General features: G+C 34.6%; 1 protein-coding gene across 5 annotated transcripts in view; it reads right to left on the bottom strand.

Annotated features, from left to right (window-relative positions):
- The window catches only part of LOC128999673 (cytohesin-1-like), a 118438-nt gene that overhangs the window by 34247 nt on the left and 66655 nt on the right, over positions 1–17536 (bottom strand). For 2 of the 5 annotated variants that reach the window (XM_054426289.1, XM_054426290.1), the window contains exon 2: positions 8090–8358. The exons of 2 other annotated variants lie outside the window; for them this stretch is intronic. In XM_054426289.1, coding sequence (XP_054282264.1) covers positions 8090–8302 — 213 coding nt within the window. In that variant the 5' untranslated portion in view covers positions 8303–8358. The remainder of the gene's footprint in view (positions 1–8089; positions 8359–17536) is intronic. One more of the 5 variants, XM_054426288.1, reaches the window with a different exon arrangement.

Here is a 17536-nt window from a genome sequence, read left to right as displayed (position 1 = left end):
TAACTGGAGAAAAAAAAAACATTACTTGTCTTATCACAATCATTTTACTATTCAAACCCCATCATATTTCAATTTAAAATCTATAATTTAACTCGGTATCCTCTTTAAATTTTAACTTAGAAAACTATAATCTTACAGTATTTTAACCAGCAATGATAAAATCCAAGATGAGCGCCAGTGATGACTCTTAATGAGAAATATAGGAGCTCAATAACCAACTTAACAGAGGAGGGGTGAAATCTTAACAAGCACTGGGACTCTTGGAGTAATAAATGCACCATAGAGGAGGGATTAATTAATCGTGTTTCAAGTGTGTAGGGTGGAATAGGGGTACATATTTTGTTTCTCTGAGCAAATACAACAGAATTCTACAGGATAATAATGTTAGACATTGATTTCAGCGAATATATAGATTTTACAGGGGATATTTTTGTCAAAGTTAATAAAACAAAAGTGTTGGGAAATGTTTAAGCAAAGTAATTTTACTATTTTATCATCTTGAAAAACTTTACAATTTTATTTTTAAGAACGACAATGGTAATATAATATATTTCATCACATACACGTTTCCTGAATACATAGGAACAAAATTCACAAAATCCATTCCTGAAGTCCAGAACAATAAAAACTAAAATATATATCCCAAGTATGTTTACAAGATGAATTTTAAATTAAAAAATTAAACTGAAATTTACATCAAAATCAATTTTGAGAAACAATTATTTTTGAAATTACTTTTCTCTATTATTGTAGTTCTTTGAGGGAAAAATAATATGTTTAAGTTCTGAATGCTCTAAATTTTTCTTCAAATTTGTCCCACCAAAGGGCAAAATTACCTATAAACAACCTGTTTTGTCCTACTTCACCTCCAGCCGTAATCAGTGCCAACAAATATCCACATTCTTTAAAGTAACTTTCTCATATGCTTTTGTTGAATGTAAAATGCTCTAATAATTAAATGTTTACTCAATTGCATTACCCTAGAATTTCTAGATATCAGCAATGAATACAGAAACTTATAAGAAGAGCAAGGTTCTCTATTCATTGATATCATAGAACAATGATTGTCCTATCATGTCTGCTACCCAGAACAATATCAACATTTCCTCTGATAACAACTGATACAGTATCTCACTCCCACATGTTAAGCCTTTGACTAAAGCACATGACTTCTCTATTCTAGACCATACATGATTGCATGGGTTCAAATCCCACAACTTGCTAATGGTTTTGTATGAAGACTCTTTAACCAAAGAGCCACAGACACACACACACACACACACACACTAAAGTGCACACCAAGTGTAAGGGCGTTTTTTTAACCCTATTTGTTATGTTTTCATGCACTTTTTCCAGGTTTGAGTTTTATTTAGAATACATTCTCGTCATTATATTGTGGCTTTATTTAATTCTATGCAGAGGATTAAGTGTCTACGTAACTGTATTTCTAATTTTTGTAGCAGAATAAAATCGTAGAATAAAGAACCGTATATCAAGAAATTTCCGTGCAATTTATAATAACCCTGTAATCCTTTAATTCGAAAAATAAGTTTTAATATTTTACACAGTACCTTATATTCAACTTATACACAGCTACAGAGAGACTTTCTGTAATTATTGTAGTGTACCTAGCGAGAGGCGTTGACCACTAGACTCATTGTGCGCCATTGTGTACATTGTGTCTGATATTGTGTCATTGTGTGTGGTGTACTCCCTTCAAATTGCTCCAGCGTCCTGTAGTGACAAAATTGTGTCTGTTTCACCCTGTCCACATTTCAAATTCATAATATTAATACTGGGACAGATTTCATACACCTCCTTAATACTTTTGTGGTAACAGTGGGAATAACTATACTGTATCTCATATTAATGTATGAAATACTCACAAACCACCTTTTGACCATGAAACGGAATCTTACCTGTAAAAAGAAAAAGTGTTAAGAGCATGACTATTTGTTAGGCCTATTTGAAATATCAGAACCAATAAAATGAATTAACCCTTGAGTATGGTAAATAGTAACAAAACAACACATTTTGAAATACTGTACACCATAGGCCTTAGAAAGAAACAAAACTTGACTACTATTTGTCATAGTTGTGTTTAATCTAATTTTATCTATCCTAGACCTTAAGCAGTTTGAGTGTAGATTCAAGTTACATGATGAATCTCAAATCTCTGAAATATTTTCCCAGCTGTAACTTAGTAACATTACATTATTTCTTTATTTATGTGTAAGATATACTCCCAGGTCGGCATTTTAGCGAATTTCCCTATAGGGAAGTAGCTATTACCGTAGGTCTCATGGTAAGACCTAAGCCCGGGACCGATTTACTTTTTCATTTTGATGTCCCCAGAGGCCAAAAACACCATTCGTTCAAATTTTTATATATCTATATATAGATATATATATATATATATATATATATGTATATATATATATATGTGTGTGTGTGTGTCCATCCGCACGATAACTTGAGTAATTTTTGTCCGATTTTGATAAAATTTGGTTTGAAGGTGTAAGGCGGGATAAACTTGAATGAGTTCGCGAACCAGCATGATCGGACAATGGGAACGGGGGTTTATGGGGGGTTTTATGGGGTAAAAATAGGTTTTTCCCATTTTTTACCCTAAAAACACGAAATTTCACAATTTCTTTTTAAACCATTTTGTAGAGCTTAAAAAAACAAATAATTTAGTATATTGAAGCGTTATTATGCGCCTAATTGTTATGGAGAAAATTCAAAAAAATTGTAATTTTGAAATTCCCATGTTATTCTTATGGAGAATAAGTCAACTAACTGTTGTAGTTTGCTTGTTTATAAATATATTTTGATCGAATTTGGAAAATACTTTTATTTCTTACTAAACTATTATCATTTTATAAAAAAAATCTTTTTTACCCTCCCTGTCGCAGCAAACCTAAGTACTCGTTAAACTAATTCTATTTAAATAGGAAATAAATGTGCTATTATTATGGAGGCATTTTAGTGTGAATCCAATCAGGTTAATGGAAATTCGCTTAGTCTGCAGGTTTGCTGCGGCGGGGGGTATTATAATTTTTAGGTTAGGAAATAGTTACATCCAATGTACCAACGCATGTTAAACCTTCTATTAATAAACCTAGAATAAGATTGACAAGTAAATAACGTAGCTGACAGATATATGCCCGTGTTAAAGTACTATTAAACACATATTGACACTGTTATCTGTCTGTCTGTCAGTATGTCAGTTACTTCAATTTAATCTACCTTAATACACGCCCTATCACATTGACACATGACTGAAAGAATCAGCTGTTTCACATGTTAGATGAGAGAATATGAATTTTTGTAAGAATCAGCTGTATAAATTTGCAACTGAATGTTAAAGCATTTGTCTGATGTAATAAATTTGAATGTTAAAACAATAAGAAAGGTGAACATTTGAATATTGTTTGTAACAAATGAGTGGACTTAAATGTACTCAAATATCTTGTATATTTTTTTCTTTTCTTAGTTTGTTTGGCTCTTCTACCTGACCGAATTTCATGATTGAGGTCTCAAATTGAAGCACAGATTTCGAAACAAACATCGGCATAATTATATGTATTTACTAATATACTGAATTACTCTACCAAAAAACATAAATTTGATTTATTTTTGAATTCTTACTTAAATTTAAGATGAATTTCACCAGTTAGAATGATATAATCCTATATATTTTGGTCTAAGAACCTTCAGTGAAATAGTGGCTTTCATTTAATATATTAGTGATTCAAATCGGACGAGTTTCAAGCAAACGCAAGATGAACAACCAACATAAAAATGATTTTTTATAAGGTTTTCCTATGATTAAAAATCAATAGCTCCAGTATTGTTTTTTGTTTTTTTTTTATATGTTTTGGACTCAAAACAATCAGTAAACTACTGGCTTTATTTGAGCTATTGATCGTTAGAATCAATAGTTCATATAGTAAGATAGTAGATAGTAGATCAATAGTTGTAGTTCAATAGTAATCAGTAAGTTCAAGATACTGTATTACTCAATCAAAAATCATAGGTTTGACTATTCCTCGGATATGAGATTTACTTCAACACTGCGGAGCAGTGTGAATCCTCTAGTTAAATGTTACTAACATTTTTATCCAAGTTTGCTGTGAAGAACGTTTAATTGAGTAAGTTAAATTTAGTTTTAAATAAAAATAAGGTTGAAAAGGTGTTATGGAAGGTATTTGACAGTTGGAGTAACTTTATGAAAATGGCCCCATAAAAGTTAACAGACTAGTTTAACGCTGTATTAAATTAAATAGCACACAGTTTATAGAATTTATATTGAAGCCACTTTAAGAGTGTTGCCACTGACTATGGTTAGACTGCAGGGTGACTTAGCCTTATCATAACACGTGTTCATACCAATCATAACTATTTAACAGTCCATTCCATTTATATCCTAGGTTTATTACGATTTTGTGGTGTTTAAAAATGTAGCAATTTATATTCTCAAAGTATAGGAAAAGATAGTAGATTGACGACACATAACCTAATTTTTTTTAATAATATCAACCCTGGAGGCGGAAAAGATTACGTTAAAAATAATCTTGTTCACAAATCAAACAAATCTAACCTAAATAGTTTAGAAACAGGCTAAGTGTAAGAAAGATCCATTTAGCCCTCACCTTGCCTGTGTAAATAAATCAACTCCCATTTCATGTTAGAAACATAAATCCAATTCCAATATGCAGTACTAGTTTTTCTTAATTAACTAAAATATTAAAATGCATTACTCCGTAAAAAAAACATTCCATCCCGGTTCCAACTCATCCCATAATTTAACACGCTCTATTACCACGGGAGCATCACCAGCGGACACGTCATTAGATAATGGAAACAGAAACAGTTTGAAGAGTAAAAGGAACGGTTTCCTCCAAGTGTATTGACCGTGACAGGATATGGACAAGAACACAATCCAGGTTACAATCATGCTCACGTCAGGGGTAGGAAAGAAACAATATGCATGAGTTTATAACATGTGAGGAATCGGGCACTCCACGCTTTGGGTGTAAAGAGTTGTGTTAATTACAAGGATCATTGCAGTTTTCTTCTGTCATGATTAGTGACAAAAAACGTGTTTAAAACGTTTCAAAATCTGGACTTCGATCCCGAGATATGATAAAAAAATCTGTTAAACATATGACGAACAAAAGCTGACCGAACAAGAAAACCACGCAAATAGCATTACTGTCGTGGTAACAAGAAACAACAAATTCTGAGAGGAAATAACAATTAGTGTAAATAGAGGGTAGCTAATTACAATAAACACGTCTAATAATAGCTCAAGTGAGACACGCATTTGAGGACGAACAATAAATACTCCATAAAGTAGACAAACAATTAAAAATAAATAAACAGACCATTGGTCGTAATAATTTTAAAATATGCAAATAAATAAGTTACCAATACACAATCTACTTTTAATGGGCAGCAGCAACCTGTCTTAATTAATATTGTCTTCCTCTAATGGAAAATAATTAAAAACGCATCATAAGAGGTCGTGTTTAAACAATCATGGATTAAACCATACGCTGTTATAGATTCATTTTAGGACAGCTGAAGACAATATCAAAATTATTTCCTCCCGGTTCATTTGAGAAGGTTCTGTCGTTTACTATTTTGTGTATCGTGATTCAAATGAATTAAAAACTGTTTTTAAAGAATTTGATCTACAGTATAGTCTGTATGATGGAATATGTCTCCTTACCCTTCATCTATCGTAGACTGGCAAGGGCCTTATTAGTCAGTACTCAGGTAGACTAAGGTCAAGAGACAAGTTCCATTATACAGAGAACATTTTTCGATAAGCAATAGCTTTTATAACCAAAAAGTTACGCTAAAATATGAAAAATACACTAAAATGAGAGAACCATTAGTCAACTATAGTTCTCAAATGACACAAACATTATATAGACATACAAATAAGCTTCAGACAAAAATATAAAAATCTGTTAGGATGTGTGTGTAGTGATGTAAAATACCCGGGTATTTAAAACTCAGGGTAAATACCCGGGTATTTTGGGTATTTATGAAATCAATTGAAATTAATTTATATTCACCCCTAAATATGTTATTGTTATCATTACATGAAAAATTAGGATAGTCTATAACACCTTTTACAGTAACTTGAAGCTTTGCTAGTACCTTTTATTTAATGATTTAGCACTTTTTTTAAATAAAACTAAATAAGAATGGGGTTTCATTTTTTTATCAAGACAACCCCTCATCAGAGAAATAATGAACCTAAACCTACTTCTACTGTTATTAAATTATGATGGTTAAAAAATTTTATCGTATAAAAGGCTTGGAAAGCTAGAGAGACCTAAGGCAGAATGGCAGAATACTAAAAGTAATTAAAATTTTCTGTGTTACCGCTTAGTTGGAAAAAATAATATATTTGGATAAACCTACTAAAAAAATGTATCTCCTCTTTTTTGGTCTAACTTAATATAGTTTTGAAAGATTTATTGTGCTATAGATTTAAATGTTTTGTATCACAAGTTTATGAAATTAGTTTTTTTTTTTTTGATACCATTGATACCAACAAAAGATCTAGAACAAAAATATTATTAAATCCTGCCATCCTACAGATTGAGTTTGAATTATTTTCTTAAGTTGTTTACACGCCTAGGCCACTACTAGGTTAATTTTTTATAATTAACTAGTGTCCCTGTTGCTCGAATTCGAGCAATTGCTGGCAATATTATAGGCGTTATTTTAAAACGAATTTCAACCAAGTCAGCAAATGTATGTAGGTACTGTTAAATTAGCAAACTTATTAACTGTTTATAATTAACATGCTCTTCTTCTCACTTTTGATTTCTGACAACAGCTGGAGTTTCATAACAATTTTTGTTTCCAATGTTAATCTTATGGAGAAATTAAAAACTTTAAAGGGCTTCAGGGCCTCACTCTCTCAGTATTTCCGTAAAAAGAAAGTTTCCTGCACAAGTTCACGTAACTCTCTTTCCAATGACACCAAAAACATGACAATCGGTTCAGTAGTTTCGGAGGAGTAATTGTCACAAAAAATCTGCTTGCGTATTAAATAAGTATAAAAATAGATAATTATTACTTTGCAAATTATTTTTCTTCACTTTCAATAAAATAAATTCATCTATCCATCATAGAAATTAAAAAATCATAACAGGTCAGGACCAGTGCAACCATGCGACCAGGGTATTTATGCCGATTATGCTATATGCTCAGACCTGGGTATTTATGGCGATTGTACCCAGAAGTAAAATGCTAGTAGTGACCATATGAAATTTTAATTAACACATTTTATCATCATTTTACTATCCTTACAGGGTGATAATTGCAAAAAAACATCTCAATCTTCTATAACTTAAATAAAAATTATAAATACCCAGTTTTTGGGTATTTACCCGGGCCTGGGGTAAATTCCCGGGTAAATACCCAATTTATATTTACCTACCCACTGGGTATTTACCCGGCCCACATCACTATGTGTGTGTAAACATCACTCGCAGGGTCAAAGTCCCGCAGCGACACCTGTGGCTTCTTATACAGTTCAGAGAACTAACGGGGTAAACGCGCCAAACCGGGAAATGCCAAGATGGCGGCGAATATCAAAGGAACTGCAGGTCAATGTGAGATGAATGCGCTAAAGAACCGGTCACATGGTGTGAAATATAGAAAAACTTAGAATGTCCATAACGTATTTAAAGTTAGAATGGAAATTAGTAAAATACAAAAAAGCCATTTTATGTCTCAAACTTTTTGTTGTTAACACACTGAAATTGTATTTCTTAAATTTTACCAAAAGATACAGAAAATTACCAATTTTCCAGCTTTCCACAACAAATATTTTAACACTATAAAACTACACGATCAACCACAATTAATTACCTGCCCAATATTGAAGATCTTATCCGAATATTTCTCTTTTACAAATACAATTTCCATATCCATCGTAAAGACGAGCATATTTTTGTAGAAAACAACAAAATTACATAGTGAACATATCGAACACGTATTTTATACATGCATACACATCGTACATGTATTTTCCACATATTATAAACATGTTTATTACCACATTAGGAGCGATGTCCCAGACAGATTTCGACTTCCTGGGAGGCGCTGGCGGGAGTGTGCTCTTCCTTCGCAGTGGCCTTTTGAGCGAAGAGAACCAACTGTGAGAGGACTTGTTGCTCGACAGACTCGTGGAGGACAATCTGTGCGTGTTCCCTCCAAACCAACCATGTTTGTTTTTTGGCGGGGACTTGCCCCTGGGGTCGTCCAACATGTTACACCATGTCTTTGTCACTTCACTGTAATGCACTCAGTCACTGAGCAAGTCTGCTGGAAATTGCAAAAGTTGGAGCTTCATTTCGACACTGGTTTTAAACGGATTTTAAAACTATATTTTTGACACTGGTTTTGATAAACGTGGTAAATAATACGGAAGATTGTCTAGTAAAATATATAAACAATATAAATTACTAAAGGTTAATGATGCTTTCAATCATCCTATAGGAATAACCTATACAGTTTTTTTTTTTTTTTTTTTTTTTTTTTTGTGTCCTAGGACGCTAGGCACGAGCCTGGGATTGTTTTTCACATTACTTCAGGCTAGACCTAGGAGTTGCGGCATTATCACTTAGATAAAATCCATTGGTGACTTGGCGGGGATCGAACCCGGGACCTCAGGGACTGAAGTCCCGCGCTCTAACCACTACGCCAGCTCGCTCCCCCAACCTATACAGTATGTATGCATTATGAATGTAAATACATACATCACAGACAAGGGAAACAAATAAGACAGTTTTGGTGTTACACTAAATACAGATATTAACTATCCGAAGGAACAAAAATGTAAGCAATCCCATGTTTTCCAGCCACAAAACGACTGGGTTAATTTAAGAAGTATATAAATTTACTGTCCAAATATGTTTTCAATACGTTTTTGGTCAATATTAGTGAGATTTATTTAATGGATACAGCATAAACTTTTATGGTTTAGCAGTTAAAAAGCTGAAACTATAACAAAAAGGTTCAACAAAAACCAAACCGACGACAGAATTTCAGTTACCATAAAAAATGGAACAGAACTTACTCAAATCATAGCTCAACGTTCTGAATTTTAGAAAACCTATACAAATCGTATAAAGACTTTTTAACATTTATTTATCAAAGCCAACTACGTAGCAATTACGTAAAAAAAGTTTGTGAATCAAAATGTAATTAGAATAACAGTCTTGATATTAAATTAATCTTGTCACAGACTGAATCAATCTTTCATCTCAGTTAGGTCGTTTCAGACGTCAATTGGTCTAATCGTGATCAATTATGCGTCGATCTTGGTGTCGAATGATGGCGCAATGTCGAATCAATTTCCTACACTGTTTGTGAACCACAATGTCGCGACCCTGGGAATTGTGTGCATTTAATTAAGTGCACTTTCAATCCCTTGACATTTGTTATACAATGTTGAATAGCGACCTCGAGTAATCAGTTAAATGGTGCAGGAGTGGCATCCTTTTAAAGGTATATAGGCTCACTTTGAGTATACTGTGCTTTTAATGTAATTTTTTATAACAAAAACAATGTAGCCAAAAAAAGTCAAAAAAGCCAAAAAAAGATGTTGGAAGAAAATACATGTACATTTTAAAGTAGTCTTTAATTGCAACCTACTGTATAAAAGACTCATTGAACCATCTTCCTTTTTTTTACTTTTTCTAAACCAATCCACACTAAACTCTATTTAAAGATGCCAATATCGTCAAATCGAACAAAAAATATTGAAAGAACTTTAACATAAGTTATAGAAACGCCTTTGCAAAAACTAAGATCGTTGATTTGAGGTTTCTTCGAAATATCAAACGTTCTATGGTTTGGTTATGCCATTTTATACACAAAATCTAAAACTAATATGACACACGTAATCGTTCTGGAACATTTTGCCCTCGTGATATTTGACTAACCAATTCATTGAGGCATTAGAGTCAAATTTACGATGTTTATTCTAACTTGGAGGACCCTATGGAAGGCTCTCTATTAAATCACTCTACGTCATAAAGATAAAGGGCCGCCATCGTAGGGGCGTGGTTGCAGCAGAGCTTCCTCGATAATTTGACCCTTCCCAGGCAAAGAACGTGGTAATCGGTCGCGTCACGAAACACCAATTCGAGTTCTTTATTGAATTGAAAAGAAATATTTTTAGACAACGGCTTGTAGTGCGTGTTCCAAACTGCACAAGTTAGTCAGATCAGAAAATCGCCCGATGTAAGTTAGGGTACATCATTAAATTTTATCACTGGAGCTCGATAAGAGCTTGGACATTTCCGAGGGAAAAATATTTTTCTCGATGATAAACATCTGATCTGATTCCCATTTGGCAGTCCTTCACACAGATTCTAGATCGCCTAGTAAACTATTTTACGACAGGGAAAGTACAGTTGACGATTTACGACCTTATTTTACGAGAGTCCTGCTACCGCGAATATGGAAGGCAAGGTCGTGTGAATAACGCCTAGCGAAATGTCAAGTAAACGCACACGGAACAGTAGCCTTGGTTGTACCATTGAGTATAAACCTAACCTTAGGTTAGGTTTATACTCAATGGTTGTACTGATTGTGACACATGTAACGGTCTATATAGCAGAATGTTTAATACCTTATCTTACCGAGAACCTTCGAAATATAAAGCCTGATTCTAAACACATGTATGATACTATAATTGGAATTCAAGGACTGAGATCCTTTAAATATATTTTTAAGAATGTATTTAATAATAGTTTTCCCTCGATGATGCATACTTCAGACTGTATCGATTTAAAACTTGAGTGAAAACGGAAGGGGCTTTCACAAAATTCAGATATTCTTGATTTTTAAGTAGACCTGCTGCCAATTTTTAACGTCAGAGCATAAAATACATTGAGCTCATTTACCTAAACACGTGTACATCATATGCCTATTTTGCCATACAAGAGATGGATGCATAGTTTCGTGAGTTTGCGCCAGTCTTCAGTCGTGAGACTGCCTCTCGATTAAATCGTTTCGGCAATTTTTAGTTGTTCTAGTTAAGTGGTAAAGGGTATAGAGTTCAATTCGAATTTCATGAGATCTAAAAGAATGCTTCATACATACCAAAATATTCAAATGTCGTGGTCAGATGCTAAAGGTTTTTAAATTATTTTTCTTGCCCAAATTTGTCTATACACAGCTGCACGAAAACAACACAAAATTATACTTAAATTGGCCTATTGTAAATTATGTAATTTGATCGAAATATTTGTCTAACAAACAATACACAAGGTACCTCCAATCAGCATAATACAATACAAGCACCTTACTGGGAATCGATGTAGGAGAAATGTTATCAGTATACAATACATACCTGAGGTACCCTACAGGAATTGTATACATAATGAGGAAGTGAACCCAGACCCTAATTGGTCCTTTGAGTCTTGATATAGGATCCTGCGAGTCCTCGTAATGAAGTCAACCTTAACGATTATTGACTCATCTACCCTTACAATACCTTGGATGTTCGACTAGACCTACTAACACTTATATAGTTTGATCCATGATAACGCAATGTTAACGCAATGATAACGCAATGTCTAGTAACAATTTATTGAACTCTAAGATATTTTGTCATCCTCATGGATCAGCAGGAAATAAAGTAAGATATGTTTTTACCATTTAATTAATGTTAAACGATTTTTAATTAAGTTTAGCAAACAAAATTTAAAAAACTTGTGTGTCGTCTGGTATTACAATTGAAAATTGAAGCACACTGTGAAATTCATTCTAGGGAAAAACAGTTGACATCACTGTCCTCAAAGCACACCCAGTCATAAAACGCACTTTTATCATAGTTTCAGGTTTTACATAAATCCTTGGATAGGTGTACTTGCGTTATTCAAAGTAAATGACACGACACAGTTCAAAAACTAAATATTTCGATTACCTATTTCCATAACCTAAATAATGCAATTACATCAAAACGGTTAGAATAAAAACGAATTACGTATTCGATCTTTTTCACATCATGTCAGCATATCACGAAGCGGACACTATACTAGACATTGTTTACCCATGTTTTTCACAAAGCATTTTCAACAGCTTTCTCGTTTCGTCAGTGTTTGTTTTAGCCGTTTGTCGACCGTGTGAGCGCAAAACTGTTTCGATCAAGTTTGTTTTGGCTGGCCCGAGAGTCTGGTGCGCAACAAAAACAGTGTAAATAAAAACACAAGTCTACTGAGGCGTCTACACCAAGAGATGAAGCTTGGAACCCTTTCCTGTTCAGACAGCTACTTCTATCCAGAGATTATTTTCAGGTTTTCCAGTACGATGGTGAAACAGTACAAAAGTATATAAATACTGATAACAGTTTGAGACAAACTAAAAAATACCGAGTAAAGCTTTTCGATCTAATCATTTACTCACTCAATTTTACGAACTCATTGCATTCATATGCAAACCTAGTTGTGCGTCACTGTCAGAAAGTAACAACGATAAGTAATGATTTGTACCTAACCTAACCGAGTAAATGGATGCAAAAATAAACAGCGAAAGGTAGCTTTAATAATTGATGTTTACAATAGTGCTTCAAACCCCCCCCCCCCATAAAAAAAGTGTTAATCAATTGTAATTTTAAAGGCAATTACGAATCACCAAAACCCTTCAGAATCTAGTAGAAGTCAAAACAGTATCTGAATAACAAAACTATTTGCTGCTTCCAAAGTCCAAGTACAGCTGACACTCAAGGTGTCATAACTCATTTCCAAGGTATTGGCGACGACCCACGGAACTAGTTGCTCTATACCGGAAATGATGATTCCTCGGTCAAGGACATTCACGACGTCACAAGGCCGAACTTAGCGGTCGGTGATTCAACCCAATCTACCCGGATTCAACCGGTGTCACTTTACACGTCTTTGGTCTACCAGCAGTGGTAGGAGGCGCAGAACCGGAGAAACATTATACATTTGACGCGGTCAAGTTTGGTGACGCAATATGTAAAATTTTAATCGTGGCTGCGTGTTGGATTCTCGAAACCTTCGATGGTGAAATAATTCTGGAACATGTCGAAACTAATCTCGGATTGCCTTACGAAATTGTGTTTTTTGAGAATTAAGGGCTTCAGTTTAAATTACATACCTTGAAGACAAATTAAACACGTTCCAAGAAACATGGACAAGTAACTTGTACGCCAAATTTACAACTGAAATAAAAGCTACAACTTCAATTGAAATTATGTCAAATGTTTGGTTATACAAAAAGTATCTCTTTCTTAAGCAAAGAATAATTTCAACCCGGTCTCTAAGTCAACATGCAATTGGCTTTGGATGATCCTACTGTATTTAACAAAAGATCAAAGATTAGCGTAAAATAGTAAACCAGAGTTTAGTAGGCTGTTCATTGAAGAACCGTATACAAATAAAAATGCCGTTAAAACGCACAAATAGAAAGACATACCCTAAAGACAAGTTATAGTACTTTTTAAAAACTATCACACACGTTACTTGAATCTAATCAAAAATGAAAAAGATAAAAATCAACCATCAACAAAGGAAGGTAATGTCGCTCCAATATATGCCTAGCACATTATACAATAGTTTACGACTTCGAACCAAATTCAAAACTGAAGCTCAATCAGTTACTAGACAAGCTATTTGTAGCGACACGTGGTTTAAATCTCCCGGCCATTTGTCTGATTGGATCCTCCTAAATACCGCATTTAATGTCTCACGATGTCCTAAACCACTCTATAAGTCCCAGAGGATTTCCAACGTGTAATAAAACGAACGCCGTTAAAGTAATTCCACCACTCGACCGTAAATAACCAGGCGAAGACTTCCTCGAACAGCGGCGAGAACATTGTAAATTCTACTGGCATCCGCCAGGGTTCCATTCTTGGGCCGCACTTCTTTCTGGGGAACGACTTTGATTGAAACACACTAAACACTAGTGTTTCAGACCTGTGTATGATTCTGGCAAGAGTTTACGATTGATAGTTACGTCTCTTGATTTCACATAGTTAAGTTGGTTCACTTCTCAAGGAAGAGTATAGTTATTGTAGGAGGAATAGTTCAAATAGGAGAACCATTAGGAACCAAAGTTTAAAGTTTAAATTTGAGTATGTAGTTAGTAAAGACTTGTAGCATAGAAAAGTAGTAGACACTACTACTCCTTTGATCAATACTTGTAGTAAAGTAGCGTTTCGAACATTGGTGGGGAACGAACGGATTCGATTCCAGACGTATCCACAAAAATGTGAAGTTTTTAGACAAATTTGTGCTAAATGTCTTTGAGATTCTTTCACAAAAAGGTCACTGGCGTAATTTCTAACAAAGAAAAATTGTAATTAAATTTCTTTTTAGTGGTAATAGTAAGATATTGAACTGAAAGTTTTCCTCACAGTGGGGGTGAACCAAGAGTGTATCATCGATAGTTTTATAAATCAGAGAATAGAGATGTATAAGAAGTGGACAAACACATATTATACTTTTACCTAAGTGGGTGTACATGTGGTGTACACTAATAGGTTACTTAGAGAAGCCATCGTTCTAATACAATCACCGACCATAAAAATGCCTTTCAACTACTAAAATAACCCATCTCAGATGAGTGGCGATTTTGCACTAAGCTGGCAACACTCCATAACTCTCCTGGAGACTACTATTCCTGGAGTGGTACAGAAATGCCATTGGGGCGACCATCTTGCGGTTATGAAATAGGATCTGCAATTGTTTAACTGTTAGTTAATAAAAAAAACCTGTGTAAAAAAGTCTCAAGTCACACGTTAAGTTTATGAATGAATCTAAAAGATATCAAGTGCATATAATGAAAACGTGCGGAACTGGTGATACAGTACAACCTCAGCAAAATGAACAATGAGATTCAAAGTCAAAATGTGGATTTGCAAAAGAAAGATTCAACGAACTGTATTCTGTGATAAATGGTTTTTATCTCAAATAGTGAATATTTCCAGTATCATACTCGACTCTTTAAATATTGTAGGCCTAAAGTTTGGTTACCTGCCGTTAAAAATGGAGACTGCGCAAACAGGCAAGAAGCTAATCTCTTTAGTTAGTGCGTGCTTACACAAACCTAGAATGATAGAAATGTTAGAATGTTTTTCAAATCCCCGATTTATCTTGATGATTTATTTTGCACCAGAACTACACCTAAAAAGTTGTCTAATTCATTTCAGGAAATCTGGTATTAATTTGCACACGCGACACAAGGTTCCTCTGATAGCGTCAAAAATAATCTTTTGATCACCGAGAGAGTGGAATGAATAGCTCGATTAGCTGAGAAAGCTGGGAAAACATCGGAGCCCGGAGGCGTGATGCGGTTAGCTGAAAACAGCGAAAACAGTCGCGATCGAAGACTGTTCGTGCGGTCGTGGAGAGGTTTCACTCACATTAAGCCGTTTTGGGACATAAATGAGTCCTCTAGCCCTCTTTGTGAAGTTTTGACCGAAGATGGTTATTTGACAAGGTTTACGTGATGTGTAGGGCATATTGTAAATTGGAAATAGTTTTGTAGAAAAGATTAAACTCCTTGACCAGTGATGCAGATTAATGCTGTATGCCATACATACGCTCTCAACTATTTCCAGACTGGTTGTTGTACATATTGGAATATCATGTCACTAGTAGCACAACATTATTCAATTGACAAGAGAATCCTCCGGACTCATTTTTCCTACAATCACATAATACAGAATATCGCAAATTCAACCAGGAGAACACTTATACATTCTAGCTCGACGTAGACAAGGGAGTACAATAACTAAATACTTTACTATTCAAGCTACCTGATAGGGTGGGATTTGATACCACACATTTCTTTAACCGACAAAATAATCTTCTAGAACCACAATGCCAGACAACAAATCACAACTTACACATGAAATCACATAGTTTTCACAATAAATCTCATAGTTTACCATTTCTATCAGTTAATTCGACAAAGAGGATATTTAAAACTTTAATCAAAGGCGTTGGTCAACAGTCCTCAAGGGCTTGACAACCGAATTTCGCCTATAATCACGATTGGTTCCACCCAATGACATTGGCGATTGCCTCAAGAAACGTTCTGCTCTACTCTTGATCTTCATTGCCGAATGTCAGATGAAAAGACATGTCCCTGCCACTGGTTATTTTGGACCTAATTAGATTTTTAATGACTGCCTCAAGGAGTTTCTTAGCTGCTTGCCAAATGACTTACAACTTAACTTGGACTTTCTACGTGTCATTTGTGAAATGGATACCAGAAGAATCAAGAATGACTTAAGATGAAAGAGGTGTTTTTGTGGTTGAAATACGGAGCTATACTTGTTTAGGATATGAACTCAAGGTATAAGTGAAGTTATTTAAGTAAAATACATTAGAAAAAAACTCCCCTCTTCTACTACGTGTGGTGGGGTGTGGAAATTAGGTGGAGAAAACGAACACGAAATTTCAATAAATTTCAAAAGATTACTATAACTTGAAAATACCTCTTGAAAACGACAAATCGCTTTTTTACACACAAGTAAAAACCTGTAAATCGACAAGAATAATCCAGTTATCAGAAGTGTCAAGTAATCTACCTACACCTGCCAGTTGTAACATGCAGTACCTGTGAAACGTAGGCAGCGCGCCTGCAACTTGTACAAGTCTTGAACATTTAAATAACACGAATTATCAATTTGTCGGCAATAGCACGGACACCAGTCTGTTATTATCATTCCACGCATTTAGCCCACGGCTGTAATCTGTAAACACCTGACAAGTGGAAAAGTTGTCCATTTCAACTGCAAGCGCTGTTTTGAAATTTTGGTCCTTTCGCGGCGGATATTTCCGGATCGCCACTGTTTACCACAAAGATTTGTGGGTTATTTTACGTAAAATTCCAACATTTCTGAATAACAACAAGAACTAGTAATTAACTGAGTGGGTGCAAAATAATCAACTTGATACAGATACATGATGGTTTTAACAAAAAAATAAAAAAATAATAAAGTAACTTTTCTATTTTAAACTAATTAAATTAGTTAGATTTTAAGTGAATATTTTTCCAACCATCCAATTTTCGGTTGGTTGAACACTTGAAATAATAATTTTCTCTCTGTATTTTCTAACTAACTCTTCGACTCCCCATGAACGATAGTTTCAAACAAAGAGCCAGAGCAAGTGTCTCAGCAGCCAGCGCTAGCTACATTCCGACATAACTCAGCACTAACAGAACGTACAGTCTACGTGCGGTGATGGCGATGTTATTGCGACACTGTCTGAGCACGTAGATTGCTGTTGACTCATGAGCGATTGCCACCTTATTGACGTTATTGCACGAGACTGCGATCTGCAACCATGGAAAAATCGAGAATTTAGCTTATTCTCATTTTCTTACCATTCTACATTCATCTCATCTTTGTCATGGAAGGGAAGCTACGGATTTCGGGGTTCCGGATTTACGTGATAATGTCAAGACACCCTTAAGTTAAGTAATGTCTGTAAACGTATCCAGAGCAGAGCCTATA

The sequence above is a fragment of the Macrosteles quadrilineatus genome, unplaced genomic scaffold, assembly GCF_028750875.1.
Source record: "Macrosteles quadrilineatus isolate MER2022 unplaced genomic scaffold, UCM_ALF_1.0 Scaffold_8__2_contigs__length_117827958, whole genome shotgun sequence".
Classification (NCBI taxonomy): domain Eukaryota; kingdom Metazoa; phylum Arthropoda; class Insecta; order Hemiptera; family Cicadellidae; genus Macrosteles; species Macrosteles quadrilineatus.
Note: the sequence above shows the minus strand (reverse complement) of the source record. Positions and strands in the feature narration are given on the sequence as shown.